The sequence below is a fragment of the Trachemys scripta genome, chromosome 3 (genome assembly GCF_013100865.1).
Source record: "Trachemys scripta elegans isolate TJP31775 chromosome 3, CAS_Tse_1.0, whole genome shotgun sequence".
NCBI classification, from domain to species: domain Eukaryota; kingdom Metazoa; phylum Chordata; order Testudines; family Emydidae; genus Trachemys; species Trachemys scripta.
Genome location: NC_048300.1, coordinates 99,339,063 through 99,359,800, shown reverse-complemented (window position 1 = coordinate 99,359,800; position 20,738 = coordinate 99,339,063). Strand labels below are relative to the sequence as shown.

General features: G+C 41.1%; 1 protein-coding gene across 5 annotated transcripts in view; it reads right to left on the bottom strand.

Annotated features, from left to right (window-relative positions):
- Positions 1–6,483: 6,483 nt before the first annotated feature.
- Positions 6,484–20,738, bottom strand: part of HIVEP2 (HIVEP zinc finger 2) — a 162,099-nt gene continuing 147,844 nt past the window's right edge. For 3 of the 5 annotated variants that reach the window (XM_034765511.1, XM_034765514.1, XM_034765513.1), the window contains 4 exons: positions 18,507–18,682; positions 15,403–15,504; positions 13,906–14,813; positions 8,124–8,936 (listed from right to left, as the gene is read on the bottom strand). In XM_034765511.1, coding sequence (XP_034621402.1) covers positions 8,124–8,936; positions 13,906–14,813; positions 15,403–15,504; positions 18,507–18,682 — 1,999 coding nt within the window. Of the gene's footprint in view, positions 8,937–9,951; positions 10,633–13,905; positions 14,814–15,402; positions 15,505–18,506; positions 18,683–20,738 lie in introns of those variants that run through there. The other 2 variants (XM_034765515.1, XM_034765516.1) reach the window with 2 other exon arrangements.

The window sequence follows — 20,738 nt, the reverse complement described above, 5'->3', positions numbered from 1 at the left end:
ATAAGTACTGTAGTTAGCCCTATGAACAGAGAGGCTAGATGGACCTGTGCCATCCAAGTGTTCTGAAACAGAGATTTGGTATTGGAAAAAACTGTTCACTAATGTACAGATGTAAATTTTTCACAATGAGGTGGAAACAGTATCAGAAATAACAATATTGGCATCTGCCTCAGGACAGTTGCTACCTTCTTACAACTTTTTTTTTTTTTTTTTTGCATCTGGTTCCATTTATGACTCATACTTCCCAAACAAGCCATATGTTGCTGCAGAAGGCCTTTAACTTTGCTTGATTCATATTGAGCTGTATCCCTGGCTCTCACCCAAGTACATGTAATAAAACCACTTTTTCCATCAAAAATAAAAATGAAACCCCATTTGCACCGAGATTTAATTAGCAGCCAGTAAGTCATTTTTGTGTTGAAAGCATGCACACTCCTGTTTTGTTAGAGGCTGATTTGCACCTTCAAACTCCATTGTAACATTTCATTAGTTCAAAGATGCCAATGCCAAAAGGGATCAATCACTGTGATCATCTCATCTCTCCCGTTGTATAACACAGGCCATACAACTGCCCCCAAAATAATTCCTAGAGCAGATCTTTCAGAAAAACATCCTGTCTTGATTTACAAATTGTCAGTGATGGAGAAGCCACCAGGACCCCTTGTACATTGTTCCAATGGTTAATTACCCTCACTGTAAAAAAAGTGATAATATGGAAAGATTTTCTATCATTTTACTGCAAATTCTGTAGCATTAAAATGATGATACATTTTGGAGAACACATGCTTTCCAAGTTATTCTCTTTGGATGTTGCATTTTGCATCACCTATTTAGAACATTGTGACATTGATGATTTTAAACCACCTGATATGGAACTGACAACAGTAATTTCTGCTGAACTAGGCCGTCTATCAAGAAACTTGTGTCTAAAACCAGGAGTTGGCATTATATTTAAACACTCCGAATATAAATGACTAAACCATTGTCACTACTGATGTTCCTGAAACTGAAAAGCCAAAAAATAAAATGGAATAGAAAAAATCAACCGTACCATTTTAAAAGAGTCAGGCATCTTTGTATTCAATTGCCCTTTGTTTTAATTGTAATGCTTGGGTATTGTGCATCTGAACAACAAATTGTTAGCTATTGTGTGACATTCCTTTAGGTATAATTGACATCGCAGTATATGGTACTTTTGGTATTATATGGAACATCTTATTTTAAAAAAAGCATCAAAGGGATTAAATCTCAGTAGAGATGCCAGGAAACTCTGAAAGGTTCACCTTATAGAATTTCCAACTATTTATCAGGAGAGTATAGGGGATGTAGAATGGGCAGTGGGGCTGTTCAACACTGCATCTCCTGGGGAGCAGAGAACAGGAGACATCTCTACACCACTCTATTGCTCCTCACTGGCAGCACGGTTCCTGCAGGAGCTGTTCCGTCACTGGTTGAGTCCCCACACAGCTGCACACTAGCAGCCAAAGAGAAACCCCAGCCAGAGTTAATGCTGCTTTAAGCAGCATTAACTCTCACTTGGATTTGTGCATGCAAATCCACAGGGTTAGCACAAGGCAATGCCCAGACAGTGGCTGATCCTTTGCTGTAAAGCCTGGCAGAGACCCAGCTCCACAGAGCTCCAGCAGCAGCAGTTTCATGGGGTCCCAGAGAGAGGGAATAACACCACAGAACTGTTCCTCCCCAAACTTTCTATTCCCCTCCAGGCTCCTGTCCCCTGTAATAATACAGAAGGCAAGCAGATCTACTCATCCTACAACACTCCTAAGGAGAGATCTGCTTGATCTCAGCGTCCCCACCCTCCCCTCCACTCATAGCAGTACCATAGGAAACAGAAATAGAAAAAAACTATCAGGCCAGTTAGCGCCTTTCTGCCAGTGAAGGAGTATTCCTTCCAGTGTCCATATCCCCCCCCCACCTACTTTGTGTAGTACACTATAGTGTTAAAAGTTCACTCTCTCCTCTTTAGCATGTCCACAAAAACCTTGTGAAACAGATCTCAGGTGAAACTCAAGCAGTCTTTCTGTTGCAATCCCAAATTTAATTGTTAAAATGTCATGAATATAAAACCGAGAGGAAAAACCTTGTCATGGAAATTCTTTAATCTCCACTTGATCATTCTCATTTTTCCTGGCAGTGAAATTAAGCAATTTCAACCATAAATGTGCTTGCTTGCTTGCTTGCTTTTTTGATAAATATGGATGCTGAGCAGGGAAGAGTGATTATGAAAAATGTCAAATGGAGCTGAAGCCCCAAATGTTTTCAAACTCAGTTGTTGAGAAGTGTAATGTTTAAGGGCCAGATTTTCAAACATGCTCAGCACTTTTGAAACTGGTCACTGCAGTTAGGTGCTTAAATGACAGCAGTTCAGCTCTCTTGAAAATCTGGGTCTTGAACTACTCATTACCTATGGCTAACTCTTTGGAGATCCTGAACATAGGCACTAAAGACAAGCGCACAGGCCCTGCCCTAAGCATTCATTTGGCTTGCAGTCTGGAAAGTGCTCATGTTAGAAACGTGCCATTGCCCGTATCCTTTGAAAATACACAGAGTATTCATGCAAAATCTCTCTACAGTTATGGCCCAATGTCACACGCACAAGTTTAGGACCCATGCCTGCCACCATTGAAGGCCCTGGTAAAATCCCTATTGACAACAGGAACAGGCACAGGCCATTAAGTCTCAAGGAGGGGAAGGAATGGAAAGGACGGCAAAGGGCTGAGCACTCTCACTTCCCTTTGTTTTGGGTGGCAGTGAGAGTGCTCGGCAGTACCTTGTAGAAATGAGCCCTCACAGTCCAATCCTCCTGCCACTGAAGTGAATGTTAAAACTCCCATTGGATTCGATAGTGTCGGAACAGGCCCAAAACGACCTCTCTTTTATCCTGGCTGTGAGGAGGGAAAAGAAATTGTATTTTGCAATATGGAGTCTGCTTTGCCACTACAGTGTTTCGCCACCTATTTGGATCTGTGTGTGCCTCGTATATGCTAACTCTTACAGGTTTGTCTCAGAATAGTCATGTCAGTTAGTGGATGTCATTCATCTCTGAAGAATGTGACATGACGGTTCATGTGGTAATGTTGTTTTGTTTTTAATTAAGTCTGTGGCTGATTATGTTCCTTCACTCGTTGTCTGCCTCAGGATGAATACCAAATAAAGGGATACCCAGTGGAGCAAGAAATTGTTACTACTTACTTTTCTACCTCTATTTTTGCTAACATTCCTCTCTCTAGCCTGCTGCCAAACCTATGAACAACTGAGCTGGCGTAGGTTACCTCTACTCCCGTGAAGACGTATCTTCAAGCAGTTCCTCAGCTGGTGTAAATCAGCAAAGTGCCACTGAAGTCAATGGCGCTACACTGATTTACACGAGCTAAGGATCTCACCTACATAGGACTTACATTACTAGATGGTTACTTTTATAGCACAGAGGATTGTACAGTACAAAAGGAGGCAATTTACATTCTTTTAAATCTCAGTGAAAATGACATTAAGGGTCTGGGGGCCACATATTCCCAGAGTAAAGGGCAGCACACAGCCTCAAATCCCAACTAAACCCTATATGAGAACTCACGTGGTGCATAGGCCTCATGCTGGGCCTCTCACAGGTGTGAATTTAATCCATCAGCACCAGTCGTGCTCCAAGACAGGGTTGTCAACCCTCCAGGATTGTTCTGGAGTCTCCAGGAATTAAAGATTATGTCATGTGATGAAACCTCCAGGAATACGTCCAATGAAAATTGGCAACCCTATTCCAAGATGAGATCATTACCGTTACCATGTATTTGATTTTGGTTGTGTACCTATCATACAACCATAGACCTTTACAAAAGTTTAAAGACATTTCAAAAATCTGTTCCAGCTACAAAAAATAACAGCCACACTTACAGAGTTCTCTCCTCACACACAAATGAAAGAAATGCTAAAGAGGAACCTTCCTCACTTAATATAATACCTCAAGGGAAGCCTGTGTAAATAGAGCAGGTCACCATAGCCCACGTAGGTCTGACACATGGACAAAAGCAAAGTAATTCAAAAAGCCGCTCTCCATACCTAATTCTGCCTGTCATGCCAAATCTAGAGCTCAGGTGGCTGATGTAGAGCACACAAAGCCCAAAACTGTTTAACGCTTAAGTATTAAATTGGGCTTCCAGAAAACATATGCAGAAAACCCGCAATAGAGTCTGCAATTCAGGAAATGGAGGGCTCATCCAAGTATTGTCACAGTAATACACTCAATTGCATATGGTCTTGGCTGCCTTTTGTGTGTGCCTGTGTGTGTGATTTACAACCATGAATGTCAAAAATTTGGTGAGAATTAAATGCATGGTAGAGTGGGCAGGTGTTTGCACTGCATGTGCTGGATTTACTTGGAAGACTTTCTTTAGAGCCTCCAGATCATATTAATTAGGATTTTCAAAAGCATCTAAATGACTTAGAAGGACAAGTGTCATTGACTGAGTCTGCCTAAGGCATTTTGAAAATCCCATCCATTTTGTCAATGTGTCCTAATATTGGAAATGTCAAGGTGCAGATATTTAACACGGCACAGGACATGGTAGCTACCCCAGTGAGTGTGTAATACTAAAGTTGTGATTGTGCAGATAGTAATGTGGGGCACATCCCGCCCTTTTCTTTGCTGTCACAAAAGTTGAATAGGTACTGACACTGCTATGGTGACCCTACTCTGAGACGAAAGGAGGCAGGGAGCTTGGCAGGGGTCTGTTTCACCCTTAGCCCTTATGTAAAAATTGTATAGATTATATAAGAAATCAACAACCTTTCAGTGCAATAGGCAATTATATCCCTGCTTTAGAATTCTATAGGATTTTTCAAAACTCCCATGGAAAAGAAAAAAGAACAGGAGTACTTGTGGCACCTTAGAGACTAACAAATTTATTAGAGCATAAGCTTTCGTGGACTACAGCCACGAAAAGAAAATATTCCCTATTAATTTTTTATATTTTCTCAGAGTAATTTCTATAGTACCCAATTAAATCTCTCTGTATTAAATCTCTTTCTTTCAGCCTTATTAATTTCTGGAGTATTTTTACATAAGAGCATGTATATCTCAGAGCTACTCTAGAGGGTTCCATCCATCCCAATCACACAGAGGGGACCAGCACCATGTGACTAAGGCTGGGTAAGGAAAAGGGCATGAAACAGTGCATCTGTAAGTATGAATTTCCGCCAGCCAACCTCCTAAAATCAATAAGAGTTTGGAGTGTAACCTGCTTGGGCATGCTGGAAAATCCCACTAAGTGCCCATCTGCATCTTTAGGTGCCTAAATAACTTTGAAGAATCTCCCCCTTGGTCACTCTTGAAAATTGGAGTTAGGATTCTACGTCACTTAGGTGCTCTTGAAAATTTTGTCCCAAGTGTCTGCATTAGATTAGTTTTTCGATATTTTTTCAAAGCATAAAACTAATAATCCATTCCTACTACATACTTAGCACTTGTAGAACGATTTATATTTTTCAAAGCACTGTATAAATATTAACTCATTAAAACATATCATCAGTATTAAAATAGAAAGTATCTGAACGCATTTCTGGAGTTGCTTTACTTTAACCAAAAAATATCCTGAGTAATTTCAATGATACTTGATCGACAGTTATAAAAAAAAAATTGCTCCCAGGCTGAGAAGCTGGGTGACAAATCACAGCTGCACATGAATTAAAACAAGCAAGCTATAAATCCAGCAATAGAGGGTGGTCTTATATTGGAAATGCTAATAGACCTGATTTACCATTGTGCCAATCCTGGATTTCATTCTAATAAAAAACGTGTGATTATTTGTCCATTGTGCAGGGCATTTTGTTCTTGAATGAGTTAATACAGTAAAATGCACCTCAGCAGGGTAACAACTTTTTTGCCACATAGGATTTTTTAAAAATATGTTTATTACAGACTCCTCCTTTTTATATGGGCGCATGATGCTGTATGCATCGTGGCTCCAACTAGATACCCTCCTTCTCCTTTCTTCAGGTTTAGATGAGCCAGTTCCTAGCATGGATAGAACTTGGTAAGCCTCCCATAAGCACCTGGAATAACACACTGCAATGGAAATAATGGGGCAGATCCTCAGCTGGTGCAAACTGGGGACCTGTTCCAACATCTCATTGTTGGAAAATAAGATGCACTCTCATGGTAACTGGTAGCAGGGCAAAGTGTGATTCGTATTTTCAGCTGTTGCACCCACACATAACCCCTTCTACTGACTACTAAGCCATGTGTTTAGGAATAGATGGCACAGATAATTTACTATCATGCTAAGTAAACTTCACAGATAAACTTGGAAAATTCAAAGAACACATGAAAAGTAGACATCTCATTCACATAACTGTATATTTATTTCTTTTTAAAGAACACTCCTTAATTGTATTGTAATTCAATATACAAACTTGGTTTCACAGAATTATAATATACTAAATAGCACAAAAAATAACCCATATTTTTCTTGGTTTTGTGTGTGTGTGTGTGTGTGTGTGTGCTGGTGGCAGTGGTAACCCATCATACCTTCAAACGTATAAGTAGGGGTTACTCCTGACTGTCCCCCCACACAGACTGAACATCAGTCCAGATGGTGTCCTAAAGATGCTGTATTCTTGAAGAACAAGAATACTTCCTTGCCCCTGAACTCTGCGGATGTCCGCAGTTGTAGTGCTCTCCCTCTGGCCAGGAGGGCTGACGACTACAGTTGTGGTGCTCTTCCTCCTGTCAGAAGGGAAGACAGGAAGTCTCCCCTAAAGTTGAAACCAGTATCACTGTGGGGATTGACCAGCTGGTGGTGTTCGAGAGCAAGTGTCCATCTTCTTTTCTCCCTACACCCCCATTCTTACCATTCTAGACCCCAAGTGTGACCCCTCTGCAATCCAGCTAAGCTCCACACCATCAGTTTGTGCAGAGACACCCAAGGTCACTCCCGAGCTTGGGTCTCCCACACGCAGCGCACAGCACTGCTTGCCAAACCATTGGGCCAGCCGACAACCAAGTTCTATAGACTTAGATGTGCTTTGTCACCTCGTTTGTAAAGACACTCCAGTATAGGTATGTGTTGACCTATGGCCTGATCCTGCTTTCCCTGAAATCAATGGCACAACTTCCATAGACTTCAATGAGAGCAGATCAAACCCCTAGTGTCCAAATGTGTTACATATAATTGTACCAGTGATGCACTTGTACATATTTACATGGGCTGGAATGTTTTCCCATTTTTTTAAAAGGAGAATATATAGATCAACATGTTCACATAAGACCAAATACTTTTAATATATTTATAACTGTTTTATAAAGCTTTGAAAAAAGTCACAATAGCACATTGTTTTACTTTAATGCTTTACGGTACTATCAATTTAAAATCACAATCAGCACTTAAGTTATAGTCAATCCAGCAAACAAGAGACAAAAAAATTACAAGAGTTAAGAACTGGCTGATACATCCTTTATCTTTTTTTTAAACTAATGCATAAGTGCAGAATAAGATAAGATACTCTAGTTTAAATATCTTGTTTACAATATACATTTTTGTTCTAATTACGCAACAGTAAATCCCATGCTTCACATAGAAAAGCAATCCACAACATTAAGAAAAAAATTTACAATTTATGAAACAAAGTAAATAAATATTAGTATTACAGAATCAGAGCTGTACATAAAAGCTTTTCAATTTTAATCATATAAAAATATGCTTTTAGTGCAACCTCACATATATACTGATGCTGTTTTGCTTTACATCATTTAGATCCAAGTGTCCAAAAAGGAAAGAAATTACATTTATTACAAAGCAGATACACAAATTCTAAAATATGTACAAATTACTGCTAAAAAAAATGCTTATAAGAATATAAGCAAAGTAAAGAAAAGGCACAAACATCTGTACAATTTAAAAGTACCAGACCCAATAAGAATTTCAAAATTTCATTTTGGTCAGGCTCATGACGACTTGTCATTTTATTTAATTCTTTTGATATAACAAAAGTATATATAATTGCAAACTACTGTAACTTAGGACAGGCATGCTGTAAAGTTGAATACTTCTACCTCTAGAAAAAAAGGGGGTGGAGGGATAAATGTATGGGTAAAAGTCTCCAGGCATCTCAGATCAATGCAGTTTGCTCTTCTCAGATGATGTATCTTTTCTTTCCGGTGTGCTTGATGGAGAGTCTTTCCTGCTGTGGAAGCCTAACTGTCTGACATCTACACCGCTCTTGTTATAAAAGGTGGAATGAGCTAATGCAGTCTGTGATGTACCAAAGCTGTCCTTTTCACCACTGTGCAAGTCAGGATGGGTGGCTGAAGCACAGGCCTGGCCTGGCTCAGATCCACTAAAGTGTTTAATGCTAAAATGTGCACTTTCTAAGGGCTTCTGATAAGGCTCAGAAGCCCTCTGTGGCTGCTCTGCCCCATGCAGAACAGCTTCTTCTGTGGCGATTCGCAGAGAGGCTATGGCTTTTGTACAAGTCTGTATGTTCTCCTCCTGTTCTCTTTCTGTAGCTATAAAACTGTCTTCTGAAGTGCTTTGTTTCAGCAATGGAGAGGAGGATACATTGGATGGAACAGCTGGGTGCAAAATGTGAGGAGAGGTACATTTCTCATGGTGCTTAGAAATGATATAGGATTCTTTTGTAATGGTCTCTGAAGTTACTCTTTGCTTTTCCTCAGAGCTCTCCCTCTGCAGGGGCACGATGGACGGAGGATATAAATCTGACAGGGCCATAGGTACTGAATGGACCATTTGGATACCTCCAATGGGCATCATGGGGATAGGTGCTCGGATTTGTTGCTGGGAGTGTAATGGAAGGTGACTGAAGACATAGTCATTAGGACCCTCAGGGAACAGGCTAGACCCATGATGGTTCGAAATTCCTTTTTCTCCGTACACACTGAAGTAAGGACCCTGAGACAACCCTTTTCTCTGTAAACAGAAAAACAACAACATGGTCAGCAAAATCACTCCTGAAGCTTCCAAACCTACCAATTTCTCTCTTAAGCATTGCATGTAAAATAATGACTACCTGTGGCCCAATCCTGATTTTGTCCTCTGGGCACTATTCCAATATAAATATGAAATAATAATAAGAAGGGTGCCAATTGATTGCCAATTGAAGTGGTGGTTTTGTGACATAGACACTTATCCATTTGGAATGGGATTGAGGGATTTTCCACAGGCCACTGTTCTGCAATCATAAGATACTGGCTTTTGGTCTTTCTCCACCAAGTCCTATCTTGAAAGAGAGACCCAGAATTGAAAAGCTCACCTCCAGTCCGTACTAACCACATCCTGAGCCACTCGGAGCCCCCTTTTTGTCTCTTAATTTCTCCCATTTGGTTTTTATTTGATGATTACATGTTGCTTATTGGTGGCTAGAGCAATAGTGATGTAGAAAAGTAGGACTACATTTGCATAATGTTATGTGGGATTTATCCACACAGCTTCCAGGGACTCTCATGGGAATCAAATGACTACAATCCTAATCACTGCTTTAAAGTGGAGGGGTTAGTGATCATAAGACTATTAACCACTCAAGAGCTGTGCAACTAACCACAGTGCTGGTATAGGCAGTCTGGAGATTGTGCCACAAAAGGCTAATACATTAAGCATCAGCACTTCACTGGGAAATCCTAACTCCCAAGGCATTTACCAACCATTTGATCCTGTACCGGGAAACTGGTTTAGGGGACAATGAAAGATTCAGTGTTTGTGCTACGTGATGGCTGAATCTCACATTGCACGGCAGCTCTGTCATGTTCGATATAAATCAGGGATGACCTGAGATAGGTTAAACTCAGAGAATAATCTACGTCAGAGTTTCTCCTATATAAGGATGAGACATTTAAACCATATAAAAAAACCCTGTCCTAGGTAAGCACAGCGGCAGCTCGCTATGCTGCCAATGAGATAAGAAATTTGAGGAATAAAATGGAATTACCAGAGCACCAGGCTGAGAGTGCAGAAAAACATAACTATTTCAGTGCTCTCTAGTGCACAAGCTTTAGAGTGTCAGTCTGCCGTTGTGTTAGAAATTCATGGTCCCTCAGCACAGCTGCTTGAATTTGTTTTCCTTCTTTGGTCTGCCAGACGGTTTCTCAATCTGACTGTCCTCTTAAATGTTTCCCAATCCATGGTCTCTGACGTGACCACATCGGACAAAGACTTGACCAAAATAGAAACAGAGCAATGGCAACACAGAGGGGCTGCAGAGTAAAGTAACTCTTAGAAGAATGAACCTAGGAACACAGAACCCCTAATGGACTAAGAATCTGTAAACAATAACTTCTCCATGTTGTATCCTACAACAATTTCAAAGGGCAGCAAACAGCCTGTCCACCTCCTATGGAAACTACTAATATGATACGAGCTGCTAAAATGTTTAAGAGCCTGCAGTGTCCTAGATGTACTTAGAATTACACAGGGCCCTGAGTCAAGGTATTCACATCTGGATCCAGATTCTGAACCTCCTAAAACTCATGGGTGTTCAAATGCAGGGTTCTGGTTTGAACCATTATAGAAACAAGGTCCAGCTGAAAAATTCCAATGCAAGTTCACAGTCTGAATTCCTCTAACCTCCAAAGTCTGGGAGAGTACAGGCTGGGATTTGGTTCAGGCCTATCTGCATTTAGGATGAAATTAAAACAAAAGATGAAATAAGGGGGTGCCCTCAATTATGCACAGACATCTCTTCAGAAATGAAATTGCTAGACATCAGCGGCAATGCCTTACATTGTACCTGAGTTGTGTGCACGCATCTTGTTCTATGTGAATCTTGCCTCTACTACAGCTTCCCAGCCCTTCTGGGTCACTCAACTCCTGCCCAGTACTAGTGGTACTAACCCCCTCAAAAGGGGAAGGAAGGGAAAGGGCTCCCAACTGGCCAGCAGATCTGATATTGAACCTCTTTAAAGGTCAACCGAGCTGACACAGCAGTGTATGCTCCAAGGATCCCACCACAGCACAGCCCCAACACCCCCTAATGCAGGGTTGTGCCTTTATAGTACAAGATAGATAGCAATTTAACTTGTGCACCAACTTCACAGTAGTGTCAAACCTACTTTGAAGTTAGTGTTTTGTGAGTTAACTGCTATTGTACAACCAGCAGAAGGCACATAAAAATCTTTTCTTTTTTGTAGGCCCTATAAAAAGAATTGCCTTTCTAAGGTTTTTAAATTTCATATAGAAATAATAATTCATAGATATATAGTGCTTTAATCCAAGGCACTTTAAAGTATATATAAAGAACCACCAAAATGCAGCCAATCTGAAATGGAGGGTGGCAGCCAGTCAAAGCCCAGTAGAACAATGGGGAAAAAACATTTTTGGCCAAGGAAACTAGAACAAATCCTTACTTATATAAAAAGTGCCATGGGAGTTTTAATGTCAATGCAGAGCAGACAAAGTTACCCCCTTCTTACTCAACTGATCTGATAACTCTGTGTATTCAGAATTTGGCTTGTTTTACAGACTATATATATATATATATATATTACACTTTTTCATTCCTATTAGGATTGTGGAGCCAGCACAGCTATGCAGGAGTGAACAGGATTCTCTTCTGGTTTCAGAGTCAGTGGCAAAATTGTTAATTAAGTTATAATTACCAGATCCTGAAAGTGAAAAATAGTCCATTCCCCCCCTCTAATATTTTCAGTTATAGTCATTTCAGGTGTTATTTGGAATAAGAATAGATTAAAAAATATTCAGAAGTGTGTGATTTTAGGTTCACGGATCTTAAAGTCAGAAGGGACCATCAGATTATTTTGTTTGACCTCCTGTACATCACAGGCCATTACATTTTACCTAGTTACCCCTATTAAGCCCAATAAATTGTGTTTGGCTAAAGCATATCTTCCAGAATGGCATCCCGTCTTTATCTGAAGACATCAAGAGATGGAAAATCCACCATTTCCCTTGGTAGTTTGTTCCAGTGGCTAAAGAACCTACTGTTAACAATTTCTGCCTAATTTCTAATCTGAAATTGTCTGGCTTCAGATTTCAGCCATTGGTTCTTGCCATGACTTTCTCCACTAGATTAAAGAGTTTTAAAATTAGCCCAGTCATACTGATGTCCTGTCTAGGCTTAGATCCAAAAATATGAAGGAAATAAACAAGAGATATGAGAGTGAATTACCGCCATTCATTACAACATGAATGATATGTATTTGATTGAAATGGGTCTGACATTATCTCAGAAATGCTGAGGTCTCAGGAGCCAGTCTTGCAAGGTGCAGAGCACTTTCTGAAAGAGCAAACTGATGGTGCTAAGCACCTCTCAGAATGTGTTAAGCACCTTGCAGGATTAGGCACAGAATGCACAGCGTAACTATAATAGCAAGAATTGTCATGTTGCCCATGGGGAAGTTTGTCACATCCCCTTTCACCAGTTTTATTACACCTCCAGGAATATGTATGCCAATGGAAGTGTCTCATATACAGGATATTTAGTCATTCAAGGGACTTAACAGCTCTCTGTTCACAGTATAACAACATCAGCTGTGGGGTCTCATACAATATTCATTCAATGCCAAGATACTATGACTGCTAAATGAATAACTATTTATCCTTTTCTTTGCCAGTAAAAATGATTTGCGTGTCCTTTTTCTATGTTCATGTCTGTGGGAGCACTAAAGTGCACAAGGGAATCAATTCCAAAGTTTAGAAATTGCTACTCTTATGAGTCCACAGTTCAATTCTTGCCATTCCCAGGGAAGAATCATAATTGTAGTGAACAAACAAGACAGATGATGGAAGATGAGCAAAGCACTGCCAGACTGTCCCAGGAAGGGATCTACAGTTCTGTCACTGATTGCCCATATTGAACCAACATGTGTGGATGAAAGCAGCATTCCAAATAAAATTTCAGCAAGACGGCAAAGGCAACATGAAAACTTGTGACCAAAAGAAGCACCCTAAACAAAAATGAAGTGATTCCTTAAATCACAGAGTAAAATAGATTTGTGAAAAATATTATTTATTCTTACTTATATTATTGTAACACCTGGGAGCTTTGCGAATGGTAGGGCTTGTGAAAGGTACTGAACTGACAGCTTTAGAAAGCCATTCACAGAGCAGGTACAGCATGGGGACTGGCAGTGCAAATTTTACTCCCACTGTCCCACCAACATTCTTATAGACTAACTGGGATGAAGCATCTCTAAGTTTGAAGATAGTTCAGTTTCCACTCAGTCCTTTGTGTCATTGGTGTGACTGCCAACTGTGATGGTGGTTTGTGTGATGTAAACACTACCATCAGATGATAACTTCTAGGCCCTAATCTTGCAATGTGGTGCATATGGACACCTCCCCGCTCCCATTTGGAGTCTCATTTACCTCAGTACTTCTACTTATTTCACCTGTGCTTCAGCGGTGTACCTCTGTACATTACATTGCAGTGTAAAGGCCATACTCACTACTAGTCTGGGCTGAGTCCCAGCTGGCAATCCGGAGGTGAAAGGCTATGAATCTCATTACCAAGCAATAGGAGCAACCGTACATCATTTGGTAAAATACATTTTACATGTAAAATAGCTAATGAGGGGCCAGATGCTCTGGTGGTGTAAATCAGCATAAATCCACTGAAAATGAAGTCAGTGGAGGAGCTACACTGATTTATCCTAGCTGGAGATCAGGCCCCAAGTCTGTAATGTTCTGTACCAAGCCACCGCAAGTGGCTGAGTCCAAGTCGTGGCTTGGTCCATATCTACTATAGTTTCCAATATTCTTTTCTCAGGTTTTTGATGAGGCTCCAAGCCTCTTCTTTCTTCCTCTATAGAAGTTTTAGGTGAGTGATTCCAGCATGCAAGTTTACAAAGTTCTTTTAAAAGTTCCGTACAAGTTAAATAGTGCACTAGCTTTGATAATAAAAATTAAAATATTATTTCATACTTACTGCATGTCCCAATGGAACGGATTCAGACTGTAAATATTGACCCATAGACAATGCTGGATTATGGTACAGACCCCTTCTGGGTGATGCTGCTCTAACTGAGGTCATATATCTTCTCTCCCTCCTTGGAGACAGTTCTCTTCTGGCAGATGCATCTTTTCCAGGTGACATTGGTCTCCTAGGTGACAAATGACGTCTTGGTGAAACATCCCGTCTCGGTGATAACTCTCTTCTCAACACAGCTTCCTTCCTTGGGGAAAGGTGTCTCATGGGTGAAATATCCCTCCTTGGTGATAAATGCCTTCTGGGTGACAAATCCCCTTTGGGCATTAAATACCTCTTTGGTGAATTATCTCTATATGGCGAAGAATCATACCCTGGTGAGGACTGTCGGCTAGAAGGTGAGAAGTCCCTCGGAGATGAGGTGGGCTCTAATGAAAGCATGTAATCCTCCTCCATACAACTAGGTATGTCTAACCTGTCTTTGTCAGGCTCTGAATCAGTACTTTTGCTCTGGAAAAACCTCTGATATTCCGTCATTTGTGAGTCTTCATATGAGTCGCTTGGTGTTATAAGCTGAGTAACCTGAATACTAGGTAAAGTAACCAAATAACTGATCAGGGAAGAGTGTCCCATTGAAATGGAACTGTCAGGAGAAGCCCCATAGGACGCCGCTGCAGCATTCACTGACAGTGAAGAGAATCTGGGGGGTTGGGGGCTGGTGCTTCTTGATCTCGTTTTTGGTGTTGAGTCTCCCTGGGTATCATCAAAGTCATCGTCATCCTCTTCATCATCGTCATTGTCATCTCCATCATCCCCATCCGATTCCTCAGCATCAGAAAACTGGTGTTCTTTTGATATGCCTGCCATACTACTCTTCTCTGCTTCCTGGTGCATGTCTTCAATGTTTTCTGAAATAATCATGGCAAGTCCATCAAGTATGCACAGAGACACATTTCGGGTCCAATCCTGCACCCATTCCATACTTAGAACATCCTTTGGTCACTGGATGTTCTTGGTGCGGAATGGTTGCTCAGTCAGGTCTTTAACAGAAACTAAACTGCTGTTTAATATTCATAATAATATAAAACCCCAAAATCAACCTGAGTGAAATTCACCCCTGTGGAGAAGGCCAGCCCAAAGCTTATCCTCCATGCCTCTGCACAAGGGTGAAGTTCATCCTCTGTGGACACTATTAACATCAGAACATTTATACCCAACAGACTAGAACTGGACCTGACACAGAAGACATTTAAACGGTAAGAATTTTTTTCCAGCCTCAGCTGCTGTAGTATTAAATAATTAGAATTCACCTTAAATAAATGTGTCAGATTTATTTCTGTGCTTATTGTTTTTTAATAAGATACTCAAAAGACCTTTTTTTAAAATAAAACCACCCCGAAAATATTCTTAACTTATCCTCCGGTGTCATCCACTATGTAACGAGTCATCTGCACACTATAAAGGCCACTCCAGCTAAATTAACTCATTGTAACATACCTGCTTCTTCAGTTTCGGCATCATCCACAGATGTCATTGATACTCCCAGCTCCAGACATTTTTTCATGTGTGCTTTAGACTTCATATGTTTTGTCAGATTTCCTATCAAAGGTACAGAGATGATGCTAATTAGTTGACATCAGCGAAGAAATCTCTCCCAGTCAGTTTTTGTTTTCCTTTTCCCTGCCTAATCGATAGAAGGGTGTTTAGGTTAAAAAACAAGCAGAACTGATTCATTCAAACTCAATCCCCATCACAGCCAGTGTAATTTAATGAGTGTGGGAATTTACATCTTCCCCAAAACTGCTTATATAAACCTCTCTCTTCAGCAAAATAGTGGCAGTATTTCCGAGAGCTGATAACTGGCAATGATCACTAACGGATACCAATGAAACACTTCTTGTAAGTACTCTGAAGGCCATTCCAACCTAATCCCTTCTTATTCATCTTCCTCTTGTATATTAACATACATAAGTGCTGGAACTTGGGGTGCTGGGGGTGCTACCACACCCCCCTGGCTTGAAGTGGTTTCCACCATATACAGGGTTTACAGTTTGATTCGATGGCTTTCAGCAACCCCACTATACAAATTGTTCCAGCACCTGTTATCATACCACCCCCCTCTTCCTATTCCCTGCCAGAAATGACAGTCTCAACTGCCTGCATGTTCATTTCTTCCACATGCAACTGCATGTTTTCTTCCACGTTACTTCTTATGCATGGAACATCCTCTCTGAACTCATCTTTAAAGCCACAATCCTAGCCTGCCTCAAATCCCTCCTCAAGACTCATTTCTATCATGATGCCAAAGGTAAAATGCATTCCAATAATGGCTAGGCAGGGGACTAGATAGGGATTAAAAATATCGACTCCCTCTATTTGTCTGTTTTACCTCCTTGTAGGTTCTTATCTTAAATTAGTACCCATTCTTACCATGAGTGACCAGGCAGTACCTGCGAGGAGCCCCACTGCTGATTTCAAGCATGATGTTGCTTGTGGACAAACAGGCAGAAGCCTGCCCTTACAGCGCTTATTGCAGGATTGGGGTCTTTGAAAGTGAGTTTATTAGGTAATGTTTTTTTTTTTTAATCTGTGTTTGTATAGTGCTTCTATACCAGAGTCCCAAGCTTCTGATCACTACTGTTATATACATAAGAAATAACAACAACAACAACATATCCTTCAGAAGAAATACAGTGACATGATACACTGTAAAAATGATTAATCTGGTTCATGTACATTGTTTTGAAATAGGTTGTTGCTTTCCCCCTCTCCAGTGGTAAAATTACAGTGTAGAAAATAGTGCAGATTGCAACATCAGGGCCAATATGCACATATTTTAATAAGCATTATATATATCTATATTGAAGTAACAAATAAACCACTAAAAATGCCCCTCAGCTAGATCTGACTGCCCCATGACCTTTCTTGAATTAGTTGGCTAATTATTTGCAGGCATCATGGAAAAAGTGGGTCTTGAGGAATGATTTCAAGAAAAAGAGGAAAATGAATCAGTCCAGGTGTAGAGGTCCCCATGGAAGAAGGCATGAAGACAGATGTTAGAGAAATGAGTGGACAAGGTTAATATCAGTGAATAAATAATAATCCTATGAGACAAGTATTTTATACCCATTTTACAGATGCACAGTGAAGTTAAATGACTTCCCCAAAGCCACATAATGACTCCATGACAGGGCAGGGAACATAATCTAGAAGTTTTGGCTCTATGTCCTGTCCTCTAATCACCAGACACAATTTATTTCAATGTGAAATATTCAGGAATCCTGTCTCACAGTTCCTAAAGGCTGCCATGCAACATCAAAACCAGTCTCTGAATAATTTCTGTCAACGCACTGCAGATATGAAGGGCTCATGCCACAGCCAGTGCAGGTCTATTGCACAGGGCAAAGGAGGTGGATGTTCAGACCCCATAAAGGACTCCACAGCTCCTTTACACCACAAATCCACTCCCCGTGTTATACAGGAGGTCAGACAAGATGATCAAAGGTTCCTTCTGTCCTTGGAATATATGAATCTGTGCTCAATTGGGACTCCCTGCATTCCAGCACACTCAGGGGGGTTTGAATGGAGATGGAGCAAATTTTAGAGGATGAGACTGAAGAGATATAGTTGGTGGAGCTGCTACTATGCATAACCACCAGTTATTCCATATGGCAGGAGAAGAGGTACTAGAGCCAAAGAAGCTACTACAGCCCTACATCTGCAGTAGCAGCCATGCAGCTGCACTGCGATCACTCTGTGGCCTGGGGGAGGATTCCTTCCCCTTTTACACAATGAATATTCCCAGTGCAGGGCCAATTACTCACGCTGTGCACAGAGAGTGGGATTTGACCTCATATGCCTTTTGCTTACCAGTATCCAAATGATGTTAAAACTGGAGAGGAGACTCACATGTATTATATACACACACGAAAAATGCTGCTAAAGAAATTGATTTTTTTTTAAAAAGAGGTCGTTTCAAAGCAAATCCTAATTCCAATGAATATCATTATCCATGGCCTCCGGATGACAAATGGAGGCTTTTTTTCAGTGCTGATAAATACATGTGAACATAAGCTATCAGATCCCTATTCATAATTAATGCAACTGTGGATGGAGTGGCCCACCTGGGAGTCTGTGGATTTGTACATTATTTATAAACTTGAAACTGAACCACTGTACAAGACCATGGAGGCATGCTTTCCTCTGCAGCTGAAACTCTGCTTCTGCATTATGCCACTACACGTGAGTCCCCCTGGAGTATTTTAGATTGCAGCAATTAAAACTTGCACCATGTAACATTTTTAGCATAAAGTAGTATTTGCAAGGGCAGTTCTTATGCCACTACATTTCCTCTGCAGACAAATGGGCTTGGTAGGAGCCTACAGCTCTTAAAATTAAGTTATGCAAGGAGTCTCACAGTCTCACATAAATCCTTGAATCATTTAGATATGAGGGAAAATATATTTAATGGAGTCCCATGTTCATAAATAAAACCATCTTATTCCGATGAAAGTTTTCTCTTTGATTGGAATGATGGATGTTAAATAACTAAGGAATTGGTGGAGGGAGGGGGAAGGGTTCAAGCAGAAAAGGCTAAATACCTTTAGTTTTGAAGGCAAAATTACACAACTTGCATACATAAGGCCGTACATCGGTATGAGTGCGGATATGTTTTTTGAGCATGCTTGGTTTCTTGCAGCGAATCCCACATTCTTCACAAATGTATTTTCCTCGCCCACGTCCTCGGACATACACATAATCCTCATTTGATTTGTACCTGTTGGAAGAGGGCATTGTATTTGAATTATATAGCCTCTAAGTCATACATGTACACAAACGGTGTCTTTATATCCCTCTGTGGCCCAATACTACAGGCATTACATGCACAAAGCTTCCACTGTAGTCAGGGGGAGTTCTACAAATGGTGCACTGTCAGGTTGGGGCCCAGAGTGTATTTACTTTTCAGGAAATGCAGTAATTTGAATATGTTTGCAAGTCTTAGTTATTGTTTAACAACTTGAAACCAGCGGCTCACATCTGATTGGAGTACACAAGAGAACAACCCAGAATATGGGTTTATATGGCTACCCTGTGGGGAGCACATTCAGATATCTACTTCCTTGAAATGAAATGGAATTTCATTCCAATATGTATACTTAGCTGATACGTTATTAAAGGCATTAAAGGCACTCCCTCATCTATTTAGCGGCTTACATTGTCTCATTCTGTTAGACAATAAATAAGACATGCAAACCTATGCATATTTCGTTAACTATCTTGATGAAGAATTAATACTGAAATAGAGGATAGGAAGGGTCCAGTTCACAGCTGTGCAGAGGGCCTGCACAAGGGCTACTTTGAGGGTTGAAGTGGAATTTAAGTGATGCATAGGCCTAGGGTGGACATTCTGCCCCAGGAAAAAATGTCACATTAAGGGTTCTACAGGAAGTACAGCTGCTAAAGAATAATGTACCTAACCCCCTTCTGCTGCTCCTTTCCTGAGAAGTTCAGAATACACACCACTCCCATTGAAATCAGCAGGCACTAGGGCGGCTCAACTCACACACTATTCTCTACAGTGGTAGCTGGCACGTAAAAATGAAGGCACCACGTGGAAGATGCTTCTAACATTGAAGAGGATTCTAGAGGAGTATATGGCATTTTAAGGTGATAGGGCTGAAATTTAAAAAAATCAATTTTTTCTCAGACAAACTTTGTGATTCATATGCGAAGCTGCATCTCTGACTCAAGGCACTGAGACTAATATCCAGTACATATATAAAATATTCTTCCCTGCTCATCTCTGTCCTCTTATCCACCAATATGTGGACCCAATTTTCACATTTGGGCACCTGAAGTTAGGCATCTAAAATTCACATTAAAAGCTGCTGCTTTTAATCTGTCTCCATCAACACTAATCCTTCTCCTCTCCCTCCCATTTCGCAGTCACCAGGGATAGGACTGCCATCTTGCCATAATCTGGGCATCATCTCGTACTAGTCCTTTTCTACACTCACATATCTAGGCTGTGCTCAAGTCTTTACAGAACATTTCAAAGATTCAGCTTTTTTGTTCTGTTCAGATTCCCAAGGCTCTTGTTCAGGCCCTCTTTGTCTTGCTACTTGTGCACTGTTGTCCCCATCTCCTTTCTGGCCAGCAATATCACCTCTCTCAAGTCCATTTGAAACTCAGATGCTAGGCTCTACTTTCTGCCTCATTATTCCAACCACATCACATTCTATTCTGTATCCCTCCTATTGTTCCCCCTTCTCTACTCATTTCACCTTTGCCGCCACATGGTCATCACACGACAAGTGTGGTCATTATTGATCTGGGCTGGATTTGAACTCAGTGCAGAGGAGTTAAAAGGCTCAACACAAAGCCCCTGAGTCATGCAGTTCCACTCCAAACTGCCATTTTATTTTGGGTTTCTAATTTGACCTCATCACCAGTGTAAAAGAACAAATTAAACAAGCCATGAAGTAGGGTTACCATACGTCCGTTTTTTCCCGGACATGTCCGGCTTTTTGGTAATCAAACCCCCGTCCAGGAGGAACTGCCAAAAAGCCGAACATGTCCGGGGAAAAATACCGCTGGTTGGGCACTTTCCCTCCCGCGGCTGCTGTGCTCCTCCCCTGACTCTTCGGCTCTGTTTAAGAGCCGAGCTGCCCGAGCGCTACTGGCTTAGGGCAGCCCCCGTGCCTCCGGACCCTGCGCCGCCGGCTGGGCACTTCCCCTCCCGGGCTCCGGGGGCGCAGGGTCCATGGCTGGAGACGCGCTGGCCGGGGGCGCAGGGTCTGGGGGCTGCCCGGCAAACCGTGAAGCCGGTAGCG